Source organism: Carica papaya, chromosome 4 (genome assembly GCF_054855325.1).
Source record: "Carica papaya isolate Zhongbai chromosome 4, ASM5485532v1, whole genome shotgun sequence".
Taxonomy (NCBI): Eukaryota; Viridiplantae; Streptophyta; class Magnoliopsida; order Brassicales; family Caricaceae; genus Carica; species Carica papaya.
In genome coordinates this window covers 6,952,724-6,971,924 of record NC_142312.1, presented here as the reverse complement: position 1 = coordinate 6,971,924, position 19,201 = coordinate 6,952,724, and the positions used below count along the sequence as shown (strand labels likewise).

General features: G+C 36.9%; 1 protein-coding gene across 5 annotated transcripts; it reads left to right on the top strand.

Moving 5' to 3' along the window:
* Positions 1–3,922: 3,922 nt before the first annotated feature.
* Positions 3,923–18,321, top strand: G2484-1 (protein). 5 transcript variants are annotated; one of them, XM_088217640.1, is made up of 17 exons: positions 3,924–4,125; positions 4,259–4,326; positions 5,713–7,502; positions 8,366–8,884; positions 9,273–9,434; positions 9,788–10,155; positions 10,308–10,777; positions 11,362–11,414; positions 11,483–11,590; positions 11,673–13,477; positions 13,732–13,840; positions 15,038–15,218; positions 16,176–16,243; positions 16,343–16,461; positions 16,553–17,440; positions 17,827–17,923; positions 18,028–18,321. In XM_088217640.1, the coding sequence occupies exons 3-17, from the start codon at positions 5,723–5,725 to the stop codon at positions 18,042–18,044; spliced, it is 6,744 nt and encodes a 2,247-aa protein (XP_088073766.1). In that variant the 5' UTR covers positions 3,924–4,125; positions 4,259–4,326; positions 5,713–5,722; the 3' UTR covers positions 18,045–18,321. The 5 variants fall into 5 exon arrangements, with proteins under 5 accessions (XP_088073769.1, XP_088073766.1, XP_088073765.1 ...); XM_088217639.1 differs by having other exon boundaries at positions 4,259–4,353; XM_088217642.1 differs by having other exon boundaries at positions 4,229–4,326.
* The last annotated feature ends 880 nt before the right edge of the window (positions 18,322–19,201 follow it).

The window sequence follows — 19,201 nt, the reverse complement described above, 5'->3', positions numbered from 1 at the left end:
ATTCGGTCAATATATTCTCTAAGCGAACCATCTCGGGCTACTTGATTTAGTGGGGTCTTCATCTCCTCATTTTTTTGTACCTATATTTCATAAGTATAGGTTGAGTGATAGTTTGTATTTTATGTTTTTAAGTCTTTGTGTAAGGAATGGTTCCGATCAACGTAGCTCTGATACTAATTATTGAAGCCCGTAACTTAAAAGAAAATAAATTAATAAATTAAATGTAGAAGTGATTAATAGAGTTAGAGTTTACATTCCTTACACAATAATTTTTAATTCTCAATAGAGATACAAGAATGTTCATTCTAAAAGACATACAAAAATTAAAGAAATAAAACAAAAAACGAATAACTAAACATCGTAGGACAACCTTTACTAGCATTTGAAGGAAGTTCGGCTAGTGAACTACTCACAACCCTCTTGTTGATTGAGATTTGGATCTTGATCCTCTTGATTTGAAATAGTTAACGAAAGGGTGAGATACACTAACCCAGTAAGAATATCACGTTAATAACAGATATAGAAATTTAAAGATTGATAAAAAAAATTAGAAAAACAGCTAATAGAATCTTTGATTTATTTAAATATATTTAAAACTTGAAGACATTTGTTTAATACTTACCATAACGAGTTTTTTAAAGATAACCTATGAAGACCCATATTCATATCACTTTTTACTTTCACGTATAAGAGAACGAGAAACAATAGGTTTGCTTTCTTACCTGCTTACTGGTACCCATGGGGATCCATAGGGGTGTCTCCCCTACTTGTGAACCCAATATCCAATTTTACAACTGATCGGCCGTCCCCATACCCTGTTAGGTAATGGGCGCCAAATATTCCCTCGCCTTGATATCCTGTACGGTATAAGGGTGAATCATATCTCCCAAACTTTTTGGGTAAGAGACTTTCAAGTCCTGTCCGACTGAGGTAACGTTCACGGTAGGATTCCTCATGTACCTATGAAATAGATTTGTCCGGTCTTTTCCTGCGTAACCAACAAGTCTTTCACACACAGATTTTCATCAATAAATAGCCAATAAATTTATACCAATATCTCATATCACATTTACAGATCAATTAAACTACATTAATACTGGCGATATATAACCAAAATAACCACATAAGTTGATAAGATTATTGAATTATAAATTAAGAACTTGTACTATATGAAAATCAAGTAAGTAGGATGGTACAGGAAATCAAGACAATTGTGAACTAACTGGTTCTGGCTCCATTAGTAACCTGTAATTTTTTTTAGGATTTTTTAATTTTTCACCAAAATACAAAATTATGTACTGGTAAGTCTCAATTTACCATAACAAAGAATAAAGTGAGAGATCCTTACCCGGATTGGTGTTTCGAGATATCGAACTATCTACTACGCCTCCTAATAGGTATTAGGTTATCTGAATTTTTTATGTGGAATTCAAAACACTCGTCACATACCTAAAAATACTCAAAAAATTTAAAATCAATATCCAACACTCATTTCGACCAATTTTAAGGTTCCAGCATGGCATCGCCCCGTGTGTCAACACCGGCTATGCTGCCCACGGTGGCAATTCACCTCGGCCTAGCTAGTTTTGGCCGTATCCCTGTAGAAAAGTACGTTAGGGGCCTCGGTTGGCTGAAAAATCACAAAAAAATCGAATCTACTGGCAATGGGGACCTCCGAATGTGGCGGCTTCGTCGGTCCTCCTTCGCAGCTAAGGTTTTTTCTTCGGCTACCCAACACAGAAAATGACGGTGAACACAATGATAAAAAAATCACGTGAAACAAGAATCAAGAAGGGGTTCATCGAAGGGATTTTAAGGTTTTAGCTGCAGCGGCTGTGCCAGACTTTGCTCGCAGTTTTCGGTTCACCGCCGTTTCTCTTACTCCGATTTGGCCACAAGGGTACTCATAATCAAATTCTGGGCGGGTACGTGAAATTTTTATCTTTTTTTACAGTTGACAGTGGCTCCGGTGCGGCGACGGTCAGCGGTCGGCCTCTTTCTCCGGTGTCTGATTCTTCTTCTCTAGCGGGGGCTGGTGGCTAGGGTTTAGGTTCCCGTGTGATACGAAGTATTTATAGCTATCTTGCGTTGATCTAGGTTGTCCATCGTGATCGATTTTGTCTGTCCAATTGCGTCTAGAAAGAAAATAAATATGGACCGTTCATTGTGATCAATCTCGATCGTCCGATCGCACATAAAGGAGAAATGAATCCAGGCCGTCCACGCGCGTGGGATCAATCATGGGCCATTCGATCGCGGAGCACGTGAATTGCCAGCGTAGCCTCTCACATGGCACCAACATCAACGCGCGTTACCACGTGGCGCGCTCTGGTCCGTTGAGACTACTAATTGGGCGGTCCTACATGACCAAACTTTCTCTATTTACACTTTGATATCATATTTTTAATTTTTCTTTAAAAAATACTCACATAATCTAAATTTTCACTTATTTTTTCTAAAATTATTTTCATTCTCGTCCCTAATTTATTTTTTTCTCAAAGTTCCACTTAAATAAAAACAAAATAAATTAATCAATTATTTTAAATTAATAATTAGATAATAAATAATTTATCTTGAGTCATTTTTCTAATATGGGTATTACATTAAAATTTTATTTTAATAATTATTTTTTTATTTTTATATTTTTGTGACATGATAACTTAATATTTTCTTCTGATTATATTAAATATTTTAATACCATTAAAATAAAGTATTAATATGAAGCTTTAATTAAAAATAACTCTAAAATACTTTTTTTTTAAAATAATTTCGGGAGGAAAATTTTAAATATATTAATTCAGTAAAGGGATTACACTATAAAACACTCAATATAAAAAACTAGATCTTAATGCGAAAAACCTAATTTCAAATTCTTGTAAAAATTTAAGTTTTATTAACGTATTTTTTAATTTTATTTTACAAATTTATATATATTTTTTTTGTATTTGTGTATTATTAGAAATATGTAAGAATTATCCTTGTATTATAGATCAAAACTTTTCATAGGTTTTTAGAGTTGTTTGAAGGAAAAAATAACACTAGCATTAAATTGTGTAAAATATTTTAATTGTTTTTAAAATATATTACACATATAACAAAAAAAATACCTATATATGATATATATATATATATATATTACTATGTACATACTAAATTAATTTATATTTTCAAAGATATTCATTCAACCTGTAAAGATTGGGATTAGAAACAAATCAATCTCCTGAACCCATAATCTTCTAAACCGTGAGGACTGACCGGTACGTGAACCGGTCCGGTTCAATTCAGACCGAACAGATTGATCCCGACTGAATTTTACTTGCCGCTAGGTTATGACATTGATTTCCTCACCACAAACTATTAAGAAAGTACACATCATCAACGCAATTGAAAATTTCATTTTTCTTTTTTAAAATATAATAGAACTTCTATATCGGGTCAAAATCAACTGTGATTTTGAAAGTAATCTAATCGTACGGTCAGGAACGAAAGTTATGACAGTTCTGAATTCTGATCATAGATAAGAGCAAATACACCGCTCTACTTCTGCCTAATTGTTTTACGCCACGTGTTCCCCGCAGGATGCATGACTTTGGATTTTCCAACAATGTGGAAAGTACAGCCATGCTATTCTCACAGCTTGTTTTCATCAATTTTATCTCACAGCCCATTTTGCACCGTCGATCTGTGTAGATTTCCATCTAATGGTGAATTATTGACTCTGAAAAATCCAAATCGAACGATGATTTGATTGCTGTTATGAGAGTTTCAACACTGGCAGTGACGTTCACTTTACCACTGTTATGTGCATCAGACGTATTGAAACTCGCCACGTGTCAAGCGGGTCTATTTATATCCGTTGGATTTATAACACTTTCGTGTACCCCACTCTTTCAAACTTGGATCACCATCACTCGTTTTTTTTTTTTTTTGTTCTGAAGAAGTTTTTAAAATTTTCCTCCTCTGGAAAACGAGTCTCATTTTCCCTAGCGAAAAAACGAAACGGCACCCCCAACAATAATCCACTTTAGTTCTTCCTCTTTTCCCGTCTCCTCTTCTCTCTGTTAGGCCTTCGTTATTCGATTCGCCGGGACCCTTATTCGATCCGTCGGAAATTGGAAGATTCCGGTGAGTTCGCTTCTCTCCGGCGACTTTTAAGCATTGTTTGGTTATTCAACTCGATTAGGTTTTTTTATTTCCCGTGAAGTGTTTGGTTAAATTGAAAGAACAGGCTAACAGTTGCGTCGTATTGCTGAAGCAGTAGATGAGTATACGATTGGGGAGGAGTTGAGGGCAACCGGCCAGGATTTCGTCACCGGATGGAGGGAGGTAGCGTCTCTAGACTTACTTGTTCTGGTACTGTTCATTTCCTACTTTTCTTCATAAAAAAACAAATGAATAGGGTATTTTGATGTGTAGTTACAGCTATTTTTGCCTTGTAAATGGTGAGTTTAGCTTAAAAGTAGTTGCCTTTCGTTGTTTACTCTTTTATTGGCAACACCATGTACGTCCGATACTATTTGTTTGCAGCCCAATGCTTTATGTGCGTCTTTGTATGCTTACGTTTTCTATACGTGTATGTGTATTTATTTTCAGATATCAATATTTATTTAAGGCTAGGGTTTGGGTGCTTGATTCAGTTGCTAGTGATATTGGTAGAATATTGACGTTTAACTGGTTCGTACCAGTTTGGGGTTCCTGTTCTCGACTTCATGGAAAACATTTATGTCTGTGCTGTTTACTGTTTATTTTATCTAGTGTATATTTAATGAACTGAACTCAAGTTTGTCTTGTACATTCTCCATCCCTGGTAATTTTCTGAAATTGAACCTTTACTCCTAATCTTTGTAACAGACCTGCTTCTATGCCTTTACGTTGCTGTAGCTTGTGTTTAGTGGTGATTACATTGTTTTGTCTTGACTAGATTTTGCAACAGAAGATTTTTAATTTTTATAGCTTATATTGCTAACTATGCATTGAATTTATTTGTCATGATGTCATATGGATGTGGAATTTTCCTATTCTGAAATGTCAGTGCTACAACTGGCATGAATAAGAATTTTGACTTACAAAATTCTCTCTTCTTTCTTTTAGGCTAAAGAAGAGTACTTTACAATTTGATAATACAACTATTAGTTTCATATTTATTTTTTGGGTTATCTTGCCATTTTCTCCTGGAGCATAAAGCATTGGGATCAACTCCTAATTTTTAAATGGCTAAAGCGTAAAGGAACTTGCAGTTATCATGTTTTTGATTCTCCAGAAACATATTTATGAAATAAAGTTTAGTACTTCCATACGATGAGTCTTTCCAGGGATGAACTTTTTTTTGTTAAAGAAAATCTAAGGTGCATAACTGGGTCAATTTATGCAAAGTAAGTGCTAGATATATATGACATGGGTTTTTATCTGATTTCTGTGTGTAAGAGAGACTGGATGCTTGAATTATGGATGGTGAGGAATAAAAGAAAGAAAGGTGGTAAACTGTAGTATGTGGCAATTTTCCTTTTGTTGATGTTTATTAGAGGCAGTGTGCAGCATTTTGGGGCAGTATCTGCAATAATTTCCAACTTTTATTACATTAGTTGCTTCTGTTTCTAGTCTATTTGTTTATTCTAGTGCCTTGTTAGAAATATCTTTTAGCCCTTGGGGAAGTTTCTTGTTGGCTACTTTCCTATTCTCTCTAAGTTTTTTTTTTTTTTTTTTTTTAAAAAGGGATATACCCATGGATTATGATGAAAATGATTTTCAAAGCCAGAATCTTCATTTAGCTGGTGAAGGAAGCAACAAGTATCCTCCAGTTTTACGCCCATATGCTCTTCCCAAGTTTGATTTTGATGACAGCCTTCATGGCCATTTAAGATTTGATGACAGTTTGGTTGCAACTGAGGTTTTTCTTGGTATTGAAAGTAACGAAGATAATCAGTGGATTGAGGACTTCTCTCGGGGGAGTAGTGGAATAGTGTTTAGTTCAAGTGCAACTGAGTCCTGTGCAATTTCAAGACACAACAATGTTTGGTCTGAGGCCACCTCCTCAGAATCTGTGGAAATGCTTCTAAAATCTGTTGGGCAGGAGGAATTAATACCTGAACAAAATATTGTTAAGGATTCAGATGCTTGTGATGAGTTGGGCTGCATTATGAAGCAAATGGAGCCTAGTCTGAAGCGTGATGAGAGCAGTGTCCTGAAGGCAGCAGATGAAAACTTGCAACCAACACTACTGCTGGATGAAACATTAGGAAACTTTTCTGGTTTAAAGGAGGATGTAGTAGTGCGACAGCCGTTGGTTAAAGATGTATCACAAGCTGGTGAAGGTGATTCATCCGCAGATGGTGGTTTTAGTGATCTGAATCCATGCACTGTTGGTGGAAAGGAAAGCATAATGTTGATGAAGGGGAATGAATTTGGGGATGTAGAATGTGTTGATGTTGGCGAAAGTAAGGCCGCCACTATGGTTACTGAACATCTTGGTAACAGGATGCAAGGAGATTCTTCTGCTTCAAGCATTCAAATAGAAAATCAGGTTTCTCCCAGTCAAAATATTAGTTCAGATTGTTCTCAGATCAATGATCAAGATCTGCATCTAAAAAAGCCAACTGTTGAGAGTTTGCAAAATGATAGTGCTGAGAACCAGGAGGAATGTCTTGTAAGCTTAGAGACTAGGATACATGATGAGAGCACAGATGGAAATTTAAGTGCAGGAGGCACTTCCCATTTGCATAGCTTGATTATCAAGGTAGATGGGAACATAGATGAACCTCCTGATATTTTATTGAAGGGAGTTTCTGATGACCCTATGATGGAAGGATGTAAGGAAGGTGTCTATTCTGGTACACTTGCTCAGATTAGTGACCAAAAAGTTGTGGTCGTATCTAAAAATATGGAGACTGATGATCAGTCTGAAGAAAATCTAAATAAGGGTCCATCAGGGGCCTTGGGCCAAGAAGTTGAAGTCAGCAATATTAGTACTGGAATTTGCTTTAATACGGATAAAAATATGCAGGCTACACGTGGACCAAGTAGTTCTTTTGAGAAGGGTACATCACAGATGGACGGGCAATTGTCTACAGAAATTGTCAACAATAAGCCTGAGCCTTCATTATTGTCATTGGAGGAAAGTAAATATTCTAATTGTGAAGTTGGTGGAAGCAGCAATAGCCATGAAGGAGACTCTTTTGCAGAATTGCATCAGACACATGCAGCTGCAACCTTAGAAGGTTTGTACAGTGTGTCTGCTGGTTGTAGGTCAACAATGACATCCAATAAAAATTATAAGTCTGAGAAAAATGATGTTAAGAACATCAATCAAGATGTCTCAACTGCTGCAATGGAGGCCTCTGAGGTGCCTTCTGATTGTAGGGAGATGGATACTGAGAATGGTAGTCCCCTGCTTACAGATAAGGGGGTTGCTTTAAAATCGTCTGGAGAGAGTCCTGTTGATTCCATGAACAAGTTCAAAGCTTCAGAATCTTTTTCTGATGCTGCTGCTACAAATGTCAAATCAGGTATGTCGTCAACCTGTTTGGTTGGGATTCTTGGATATTAGGCCTATGTTTGTATTTTGGATTTTCCATGAGATTGATATTAGACTAAAAATTCTCCTATACGTTTATCTACACTGAAAATGAAACAGTTCATTATAACACATAAAACACATACATAGATATATATGATCTATCATCATAGAGAAGAAACATATGTACATGTATAATTTATTCACATGCTTGTTAAAAAAATATTTTTACATGGTTTTTATATTTATTTGATTATTTATTTTCATAGGTTGATTTTGGAAAAAAACCGTAAAAGTAAGTATCGAATAAAACGTTTTAAAGTTAATGCATTTACTCAAAGTAAGAGATTCATTAGTTGTTTTATGCTTTTCTACCAACTTTTGGTTTTCTATATCAATGATTAGTGTGATATTCTTACTGGATTAGTGTGATATCAATGATCAATGATTAGTGTGATATTCTTAAGGATAAATTATATTTTACTTATTGTAATTTAGTTTTGTTGTAATGGGAATAATTTATTTTTGTGATAATTGAATATTTGGTAGTTAAGTTTTTTGTTTCTTGAAATATTATTTTATTAAAATTTTTAATTTTGAAATGTATATTTATGTAGAAATAGGATACATATAAACGTTATCTAAAAATAATATTTTGAGGTAAAATAATAAAAAATAAATGTTAAATTATTGTAATAGAATTACAAATTTTAAATTATAATAGAACTAATTATTGAAATAAGTTTATATTTTATTCTTTACTTTATTTAATGCGAGCATGAAGTGAACTTCTAATTAATATCTCGATTATATGAAAAATAAATTAAATAGTAACTCCCTCTCTCTTTCTCTCAGCATGTACGGCGTTAGGAGAAGATAACATGGAATACAATGATGCAACTGATAATGCAGCTCTGCCTCCACTAGATGGTGGTGGTGGTGATGCAGTTATTGATCAGCAAGAAGTTCAGGCGTCGCCTTTACCTGGTGATAGCTTTTTAGCCTCCAAAAAGGAGGAAGAGAGTTCAGCTACAATGTCCACGGAAGCTGTTTTGTTGAAGGCATCTTCTACTGAGACAACTGTGGTCGATCTTGTTTCTGAATCTAAAAAGGACGAATCATGTGACACTGATGAACATCAATTACGTGACAAGGTTGTTCAATCTCCCTCATTGGTGCATATATGTAGTATAGGAAATCAGACAGAGCCCGAAATGCAGGTCAACAAAGTTAGCCAGGAAAACACCCTGGAGGTTGATTTATGTCCTGCTGGTGGTTCAACACAAAGACAAGCTGTTGGTGCTGATGGACAACTTAAGAATAGGGAAGTAACTGTTAAAGAAAATGATGAAAAGACCCTTCCAAAAGTTCCAGGTGATCATTTTTAATTCTTGAGGTTGTGAGGCATAATTTTCAAAATTTTGATTCTATCACCTGCTTTTAGTGGCTTAGTAGTATATTTCCCATGTCATCTCTTTTATCTCAACTTGTATGGTCCCTTCCTTTTATCCTTTTTAGCTGAATAATGGCTACTGGGCTCAAGCAACTGCATGTTCAGATACCCTGCTTTTGTCTCCGTGCTACATGCAATTTTGAAATTACTCAGTTGTATTTCATCCTTTGCATGGTCATTTTTGCTTGGTCACTTGGTTAAAGCATGTTAGAAAATCCCATGAGTGCCTGTTGTCTGCTTGGAAGGCTGTTTCCTTCAATTTTGTGATATTTGATTTGCATGAGATTGATTCTTTAAATGATATGTTAGATGCTGAACCAATTGTGAAGAAGGATGATATGCCTGGGAAGCCGATACCTTTAACCTTTGAAGAACCTTGCAACGATAGTGGCCAAAGTGGTCAGGAAGATGACACAGCATTATTCACTGGGGATAAGAATCATGTGAAGATAGCTGTGCCAGGCACCGAGAGTGAGTTATTTAATTTTTCATTTTGTTTGGCAAATGAAAGATGGTTTATGTATATTCTACTCTCTCTCTCTCTCTCTCTCTCTCTCTCTCTCACTCTCCCCCTCCCCTCCCCTCCACTCTCGTTTGGAGATAATGAAACTTTTCTTTGTTTTGGTTGACATTGAGATTTGGAATGGGGTATTTTAGGTTCATATTATTTACCTGTTGCAACTTGTAGTGCTTATATTCTAACTTCTTAGAGAATGACCAATTGAAGGTGCATGCCCCTATTCTTGCTAGATTAGCTAAAATGAAGGTCTATGATTCTCTTGGAAATTATCAGTTTGTGCCTGTCTTGATTACTTGATATGCAGGTGATACTTGCATGGCTGGAGGTTCCTTTAATTCAACCCCTGTGTTGGAATCTCCCGTTAAGTCTCATGTGCTTGAAAATATACATCACGGTGCCGATTTCGAGAATTCTTCTTGTGCTTCTCCAACTGTTATCGAGGCCACCAGTCCTCCTCAAAGCGAAACCCACGAGGATGCAGTTAAAGTACCTAGTGGTCAGAATCCTCCAGTTCCAAAGGTCATTGACTCTCAGGAAACAAAAGGAAGTGATACCTCTGATGGTGACAAGAGTTTCAGTTTCGAGGTCACTCCTTTGGCAGATATGTCTGAAAAAGAGTCTGGCAAGAGTTGGCAACCATTTGCCGCTGTACAGGCGGCGATAACATCTGTGGTAATGTTTCTTGTTTAAATTTCTGATTTTAGTTTCACATTTTAGTTATTTTGTGACACAACTTGCTTTACATTTTTTCTGTATGATCAAAGGAGTTGTAACATATTCGGATTATCTTGACGCTAATACCATTTCCTTGTTATTACTAAAAGATTGTGGGACCCTCCCCTTCAACTTCTGGCTTAGAGAAAGCAGATGCCAAGATCTCTCAAGATGTATCTCATGGAGGTCTCCAGGTGTCTAATAGGGAGGTAACACGTAGTGGTTCTAAAGGAACTCCTGAGAGGAAAACAAGGCGACCTTCTGGTAAGGGCAAAGAAAGTACTAAGAAAGGAAATGCTGGGAAAGAGACTCCTCTGAGGCAATTACAAAGCGGGGAAAGAACCAGTAATGTGTCTGTGAGCTCATCTGGCATTGTCCAGCTTGTGCAATCTAATGAGATGCAGCACCATGGGCATAGTGAGGCAAGCAGCATCAAACCGTTTGGAGTTCTTACTACCTCAGCGTCTAGTCTGCCAGATTTGAATACATCGGTTTCTTCAACTATTATATTTCAACAACCTTTCACAGACTTACAGCAAGTGCAATTGCGTGCTCAGATTTTCGTTTATGGGGCTTTGATGTGAGTTCCTTTCTGTCTTTTGTAGGCTGTTTTTACTTTTATGGTTAGAGTTAAGGCGTAGGACTGGTTCTGATCAGTTTCTTTGCTCTTATTTCTATAGAGTTTCTTGTGAAGTTGTAGATATTTATATCAATTCTACTTCTAGTCTTAGAAATCTGTAAGATGGCAGTGAATTAGTTACTTGCTAAAGTTGCTCAGTTTGAGCTTGAATTATCTGAGCCTGTCCAAAGGTAAGCCAGTATATTTTTTCCTCTCTTATCTTGCGTGGAAAAGATGTCATAGAAAAATGCAAGACCAGAATTGGGGAGCCCCTGGAAGAGGAGGGTGGGATGAATATTGCAATGTTAAAAGAATGGAATCAATGCAATTCTGGAGTTCCAGTTATAAGGTATAAACACATGGCATGGATGGGAAACATGTGTGCGCGCATGGACAAAATTATGTTTAGATGGGAACCGGAGGCCTAGACAAGATACTTTTTAAGTTTCTATGAAAGGCTCATGTTCTGGACCTGGTGGTGCTTAAACTTACCATACTATAGTTATCTTGAGAAGTGCCTAATTGTTTTTCAAATTTTGCTACAGACAAGGGACAGTACCTGACGAGGCATATATGATATCAGCATTTGGTGGTCCTGGTGAGTATTCAGCACTAAATATGTTATTACTTGTAAACGAAAAGATTTACTCTCCTCCATTTTTCCAGATGGTGGCAAGAGCATGTGGGAGAATGCATGGCGCACATGTATTGAGAGGCTTCATAATCAAAAATCACATTCAGTTAATCCAGAAACTCCTCTACAACCCCGTTCAGGTATCTAACTTGATTCTGAATGTTCTATTTATATCCAACAATTCAGTCAAATTTATAACTGTGTCGAAGTTGAGATCTGTAGGTGGTAGACTTCCCGATCAAGCAATTAAACAAAGTTCAATTCAAAGTAAGGTTAGCCCTTCTCCTGTTGCTCGAGCCAGTGGGAAGAATACTCCTGCTGTGAACCCTATAGCACCCCTTTCCTCACCAATATGGAGCATTTCTACACCTTGTGATTCCTTGCAATCTACTGGTCTGCCAAGAGGTGCTTTGACAGATTACCAGCCAGCACTCTCTGGATTGCATCCTCATCAAACTCCACCTGTTAAAAATTTTGGACATGGCAGTTCTTGGTTATCCCCAGCCTCTTTTCGCAATCCGTGGGTTGCTCCTCCTCAGACTTCTGCATTTGATACTGGTGCTCGTTTCTCTGTTTTACCAATTACTGAGACAGTTCAGTTAACTCCTGTAAAGGAAGCATCCATCTCTCAATTGTCTGGCATAAAGCATGTTTCCCAGGGCCCTCCTGCTCAGACTGGGAGTCCTGTTGCTGTTTTTGCAGGAACTCCTCTGATTGAAGCGAAGAAGGTGACAGCAGCACCTGGTCAGCACTCTGCTGATCCAAAGCCGAGGAAAAGAAAAAAGGTTCCAGTTTCTGATGGACCTGGCCAGATTGTATTTAATTCTCAATCACAGGCAGAGCCAGCGTCTATTCCTGCTGTTACAGGTCATCTGTCTACATCCGTGTCTATCGCAACCCCTACTAACATTGTGTTTAAGGCATCATCAGATAAGTTAATTGCCTCTTTACCTCTGTCTACCCGTGCTGGTCACATGAGAAAAGGGGAGTTTGAGGCAGAGCCAAGGACTATTTTGCCAGAGGAGACCCTTGTTAAACTGAAAGAGGCCAGGGTCCAGGCAGAGGATGCTGCTGCTCTTGCTGCTTTTGCAGTTGGTCGCAGCCAAGAGCTGTGGACAGAGATAGGCAAGCATAAAAATTCTGGTTTAGAGCCTGATGCTGAAACCAGATTAGCTTCTGCAGCAGTTGCAATAGCAGCAGCTGCTGCTGTTGCAAAGGCTGCGGCTGCTGCCGCCAATGTAGCGTCCAGTGCTGCTTTACAGGCAAAAGTCATGGCTGATGAAGCATTGTTCTCAAGTGGCAGTGGAAGTTGTGATCAAAGTAATGGCATTTCCTCATCTAATAGTGTGAGAAACATGGGACAAGCTACTCCTGCATCCATCTTGAAGGGTGAAGCTGCAACAAACAGTTCTAACTCCGTTATTGTTGCTGCAAGGGAGGCTGCTAGGAGGAGGGTTGAAGCTGCAACAGCTGCTTCAAAGCGAGCAGAAAATATAGATGCCATAGTAAAAGCTGCTGAGCTGGCTGCAGAAGCTGTTTCTCAGGCGGGAAGACTTGTTGCCATGGGTGATCCTTTGCCATTGAGTCAACTAGTAGAAGCTGGTGCAGATGGTTATTGGAAAGTATCTCACATACATCCTGAGCAGGTTGTCAAGTCAAACCAGTCAAGTAAAGGCCAGATGAATATGTTCAGTGGTGGACAAGGTCCTGATACTTGGGCCAGGCATTCTCAAGAAGCTTCTTTAGGCAAGAAAGATGCACGGGTTAGCAACCATGGCACACGGGATATATCCAAGGAGTTGGAGGACAATGTGAAATTGGTAGATGGCATCTCTGGTTCAGTTGCTGATAGTGGAAAGAACATAAAGGGACAAAAAGGGTCAAAAACTTTAGATTTGGCTAAAGCTGTTTCAGTGGTCTCTGAATCTGAGATGGGGTTGAAATCTGCCAGTGCCTCTCATATTGAGAATGAAAAGACAAGAGAAAATTCTAAAGGGAATGACATCAGTGAGGGGTCACACGTAGAGGTTTGTGAGCTTAAGTATTTGATTTTTCTTACTTGACTCAGTTATTAAAATTAAACTGTCAATCTTAAAATTCCTTACCTTTGAGCTCTATTCTCAAGTACTATATTATTTCACTCAAATCTTGAATTCTGATCGGAGTATTTGTTTGTCAATTTCTTCTTTATTTTCTAAGGAAGTTCTATCTTGCTGCTTGGTCCATTCTATTTTGCTTTGGTTGTTTTTTAAATTGAAACCTAGATATTCTATATTCTCAGGTTTTTAAGGATGGACTTGGATTTAAAACGGCATGGTATTCTGCTGATGTATTGACTTTGAAGGACGGAAAAGCTTATGTGTGCTATGCTGAACTTTCATCAGATGAAGGTAACTCTGCTTTTTTGCTTTTGGATTACTGATTCTCTTCAGTATTATTTGCAAATTTTGCTTTTGCATAAATTTGCTAATTAGTCATACCTTTAAAAAACATATTTTGCTTTAGTCTGGTGCTTTAGGTGTGCTATAGTAGCATTGGCTTCAAATGATCAAACTTTTTAGGCTTTTAAGTACTCTAAATGTTTCAACCTTTGACTAAGACAGCCATGTTGTTTTTGTCAACATTGGACCTGGATAGTCATTTTCTCTGATTAAGTGCTTTTGTTTACTGCTAATGTTAGGTCTTCTAGACCTGTCTCCTTGAAGAGTCCCCTGCAAAGAGAGTAAAATTTTTGTAAAGTTAATCTATTTGTTGTAGAATTATCCAACAAATACTCGAAAAATAAATCTATTTAATAGATCTATTTTGTTAAGACCAATATATAAGATTAAGATGTTTCTGTTTCAGGTATTGCAACTTTTGTGGTTAAATATGTTAAAATGAGAATAGGAATATGCTAATCTAGGCACCTTCTTTACTGCAACTATTGAGCTCAAACAGTGTTGACACAGGAGTGAAGAACTAAGAAAACAGCTTTAGTGCTAAATTAGGGTTTACAGTCGAGTTAATAGTTAGCAACATGATGATCCAAGAACTAAAAGTTTTAACATTAAGTTTGGCCTAACGGTTGATTGAGTAGGTAGCATTATTTGTTACTTGAACTTTAGTATTAGTCTAGGAGTTGTTAATTTACTTGTAGCATAGTTATTTTTTTAAATATAGTTGTAGCATAGTTCAAATCTGTTTTAACATTATTTGGATTATGATTTATTTTACTTCTCCAATTAAGAGTTTAGTCATGATACAACGTGCGGTCCAAATATCTTTTCTCTTGTAAAAACACATCATATTACGCAACCAGCAGATTAATGAGAATTTATCCCAAATTTCTGGGCAAAGCAGAACTTTGCAATCCAACGAAACTGGATATTGATTCCTAAAAATCTGATCTCCAAATTACCCCTGTTCTCCCTATGTCAATTATTGTCCTAAATAAATTTTCAGGACGAGAATGCAAGTAAATGTTTATAAGTTTCTTTTGTTTGTCTCATTTTTTTAAGAGGAAAATATGAATTATTATAAACAAGTGGCACCAAAGGTATGCTGCCAATGCACTTTCTTTACCAGTTTTGTTCCGCCTCTTTCAGGTGTGGAGAAGTTGAAGGAATGGGTAGCGCTTGAAGGTGAAGGAGAAAAGGCACCAAAAATAAGACTGTCTCGTCCAATAACTGCAATGCCATTTGAAGGAACAAGGAAGAGACGTAGAGCAACCATTGGAGATTATAATTGGTCTATTGGTGATAGAGTAGATGCATGGATACAAGATAGGTAGCATGTTTTATCTGTCTGTCATTTCATTTTGATCCTCAAGAGCATGGAAGGATGCTGGAAAGAGCTCTTGGGATCTACCATATAGCTGGAGGGTGTCTAACTTTGTTGGCAAATTTTTATCCTGTGTTAGATGGCTAACCATTTTACAGAAAGTGGTCCAAAAAAATTACAAGAATATTTCTAGTTAACACTGAGTCCAGATAAGTGAAGCAAGTATACCTCAAATGTAACTTATTTTGTAAAAAATGACCAGATAAGTTATTGTGCATAATTGATCCTTCAAAGTTGGCTTCAGAAGGGGTTTGGAGGAAATATATTATTTGAATATGTTGAGAACCATTAGTGCAAGAAATGTACATCTTTATTAGAAATGATTTATGAAAATGTAGAGATTAGTAGTCAGTTATTGAGGGAATGCTTAGTCCAAGAAATATACATTTTTATTAGAAATGATTTCTGAAAAAATAGTAATTCAAAGACGATGCTTTGAAAGAAAGAAGCTCTGATAATGCTGGGATTAAAAGATTATTCCAGAAAATGTCAATTTGATCTCTTTTCTTGCCAGAACATATTTAGGGAACTGTAAGGAATAAGATCATGTAGGGAGTTCAGTGATCTTGAACCTGAGTGCATTAAACATTAAATCATCTACTTAAATGAGGATCAAGAATTCAGGTTTCTTTCTTTTACATGGAGCAACATTAGAAGATGCATGTTCATTTGCTTCTGATTAAGCTGGCTTAACTATAATTAGTTCCTGTGCTTGGTTTTCCGTGAGTTTCCATGTTTTGAACAGTTATGTTTGCATCAGCTGTTTTAGATGCCTCTATTTTTTTGTTGTATTTTGCATGCTTTTTTCGTTTTTTTTTGGGTTCTTGTTCTACAATTATTCTTTTTATCATAGCTACATTCCTGCAATCTATTTCACTTGTTTATTTTAATCTTGTCTTTTAGCTGGTGGGAAGGAACTATCACTGAAAAGAGCAAGAAAGATCAAACTACTTTAACTGTCCATTTTCCAGGTGCATATTGTTTTTATTGGTGGTGAAGTTTGCTTGGACTCATCATTCTGTGTAAACCTTCTCTCTCAAACTTTATTTATTTCCTGGTTCTGCTTTCAGCTCAGGGGGAAACATCTGCGGTTAAGGCTTGGCATCTTCGCCCTTCTCTCATATGGAAGGATGGTAAATGGATTGAGTGGTCAAGCTTGAGAGAGAACATAAGCTCATCTCGTGAGGAGGTAGTATTTTTTATGCTCTTAATGTTAAGTTTGTTATATATCTTTGAAAGTTTTTGTTGCTTATTTTTCTCGATACGCATCTTGTGAACAGGGTGACACTCCAAATGAAAAGCGCCCAAGGTTGGGAAGTCCTGCAGGTGAGATCAAAGGAAAGGATAAGATTTCAAAGGATGATGATCTTTCAGAATCTGGAAAACCTCATGACCCTGCCTTAATGCAATTATCTATTAGTGAAAAGAAATTTAATATCGGTAAGAGCACTAGAAACGAGAGTAAACCTGATTCTCTCAGAATGAGGAGGACTGGTTTGCAGAAGGAAGGATCAAGAGTGGTTTTTGGTGTTCCTAAGCCTGGAAAAAAGAGAAAATTTATGGAGGTGAGCAAGCATTATGTGGCAGATCAGAATAGTAAAGTCAGTGAACCTAGTGATTCAGTCAAGTTTACAAAATATTTGATGCCTCAAGGACCGGGATCACGTGGATGGAAGAGTACTTCTAAAAGTGAGCCTAAGGAAAAACATGCCACACTATCTAAATCTAAGGTTCTTAAATCTGGAAAAGTACCTAGTGTATCAGGTAGAACTATCCCTCATAAAGATGAATTGCTGGGTGATGCAGTTGCATCAGAGGATGATTCTGTTTCAGATCATACAGTGAATATCAAGGATTCTGCAAGTAATGTTGAGAGTACATCAGGAAAGAATAACCTTTTGGAGTTTCAGTCCTTCTCTAGTGCTGAGGGAGCAGCAGAGGGCCCAAATATATTTTCTTCAGTTGGTGCCTCGTCTGATGCTCCATCTAAGAAGATATCTGCATCAAATATCAAATCTGAACGGGCCAGCAAAGGAAAACTTGCTCCTGCTGGCGGAAGGCTGGCTAAGATTGAGGAGGACAAAATATTCACTAGTACTTCTGCGAAATCTACTCAGGAAGTTATTGAGCCTCGACGCTCTAACCGCAGAATTCAGCCAACATCTAGAGTAAGTAAATGATGTTTTGAATTTTGTTGGAGCCTTAAGCTTTTAGATTAGGCATCTCATTCTATTTCTTTTAGTATTTTATTTATCTTTCATATTCTTTTGAGTATTTCCTTTATCAATGCCAGCCATTTTGGTGGCTTGAATTCTTTCGAATACTAAGTGAGTTCTGAAAAAAAAAATTCCTTTCTGGAAACCCTTTGGTTTATCTGAAATTAGGTTCCTTTCTAGCCTATTTACTTGTTCTTCATGTTCTGGTTCAGTCATCTGTTCGTTTTGCTAATAAACTTCAATGCAACTTTAGCGAAATGTATGCCTTGCCTCGAGCTGATGTGGTTACTGACATTGTTTTTTGTTTAAAGTGTGCTTATTGATATTGTTGTTCACAGTTACTAGAAGGGCTACAAAGCTCGTTGATCATCTCAAAAATCCCATCAGTATCACATGACAGAGGTCATAAAAGTCAGGGCAGAAGTGCCTCTAGGGGTGAGATCTTGAATATACGAGAAATCTTTTATGCCTTTAAGTGATATGAACACATTCAACCTTGATGCACTGATACATTTAAAACTGATTCTTTCATGTAACAGGGAGTAATCATAGTTGAGATGACAATGCCAGGTCCATGGCAAATAAGCTCAACAGTTAGTGGATGATCAAATACACACCAGCTTAGCTTCTGTTTATAAAGTATAATAGAAGAAAGCTATTGCTTCAGTCAGTTTAATTATGGTTACTAGTTGGTAGATGTTCATATTGATTTTTAGTTTCATAACAGTTATGATTTGATGTCCTTAGGCCTTTACCCTAATAGGTTGTATATGAAAATTATCAGCGTAGTTTGGCATGAAATTGAAGGTGAAATTGAAGGCAGCTTTTGCACAGACGATGAGCCTAATATTTTGTTGATCCATCTTTTGCTTCATGAGAAATTGTACATTACAAAGCATTGGGTGTCATGATATTGCTTGAAGAATTTGTAGATTGTTTCATTTTGTTTTTACCTAGCTCGCACGTTTGCATTCTAACGAAAACTTTGTTGACTACCTGTACAAACACAATCTAGTTGTATGCCAAATGGTTCTTTTTATGTGCAGCCTCAAAAATGGTTGAACTATGCAGATAGTTGAAGGATACATGTGCTTGTCATTTTCTTGCAGTACAAGGTACAGCATGCAGGATTAGGAGGTGTCTTGATGGTCCTAAATGTTGTATGGTAATGGTGAAGATATGACTTGAAGAGAACGATCAGATTAGTGTAGTCAGTGTTTATTCTGAATGCCGCTGAAGATGTTCTGACATTATGTCATTCTTTGATGCTTTTTGGTTAGTGTACTGGACTGCTGCCCGAGAACTGAAAATGGACGGCTCATATTCGTGCATCCATTATGTTAACAAGAGAGCACTAAATCGGTTGGCAGAGTTGCCATTTGTCTTTTTTGTTTCGTTTTTGTTTTGTTTTTTCCTTTTTTTTTTGAAGATAAAAAAGAAAAATTGTAGAGAATTGGCCTTTATCTGTCAAGTAAAAGTAGATATAAAAGAAAGCATTTGGAAAGCATTTCACACTCGAGAGAAGCTAAGTGTGAGCGTCGCAGAGTAAAAATAGTACACTACTTTTTAGGAAAAAAATATTGTAAGAAAAAAATTGAGCATACACAAAAGAAAAATATTACAAAGAAATAGCAAATACTATTTTAGAAAAAAAGTTTAGTTGTAGAAACGTGGATCAAACATAAATAACCCGGCATCATTTCGAAACATAGG

What these genes read in the sequence shown, in the direction of transcription:
- G2484-1 (XM_088217640.1), top strand. Translation starts at nt 5,723, where the DNA reads ATGGATTATGATGAAAATGATTTTCAAAGCCAGAATCTTCATTTAGCT. An exon ending in GTGAGGGGTCACACGTAGAG is followed by an intron (nt 13,478 to 13,731) that starts GTTTGTGAGCTT and finishes CTATATTCTCAG; the next exon opens with GTTTTTAAGGATGGACTTGG. An exon ending in GATGCATGGATACAAGATAG is followed by an intron (nt 15,219 to 16,175) that starts GTAGCATGTTTT and finishes CTTGTCTTTTAG; the next exon opens with CTGGTGGGAAGGAACTATCA.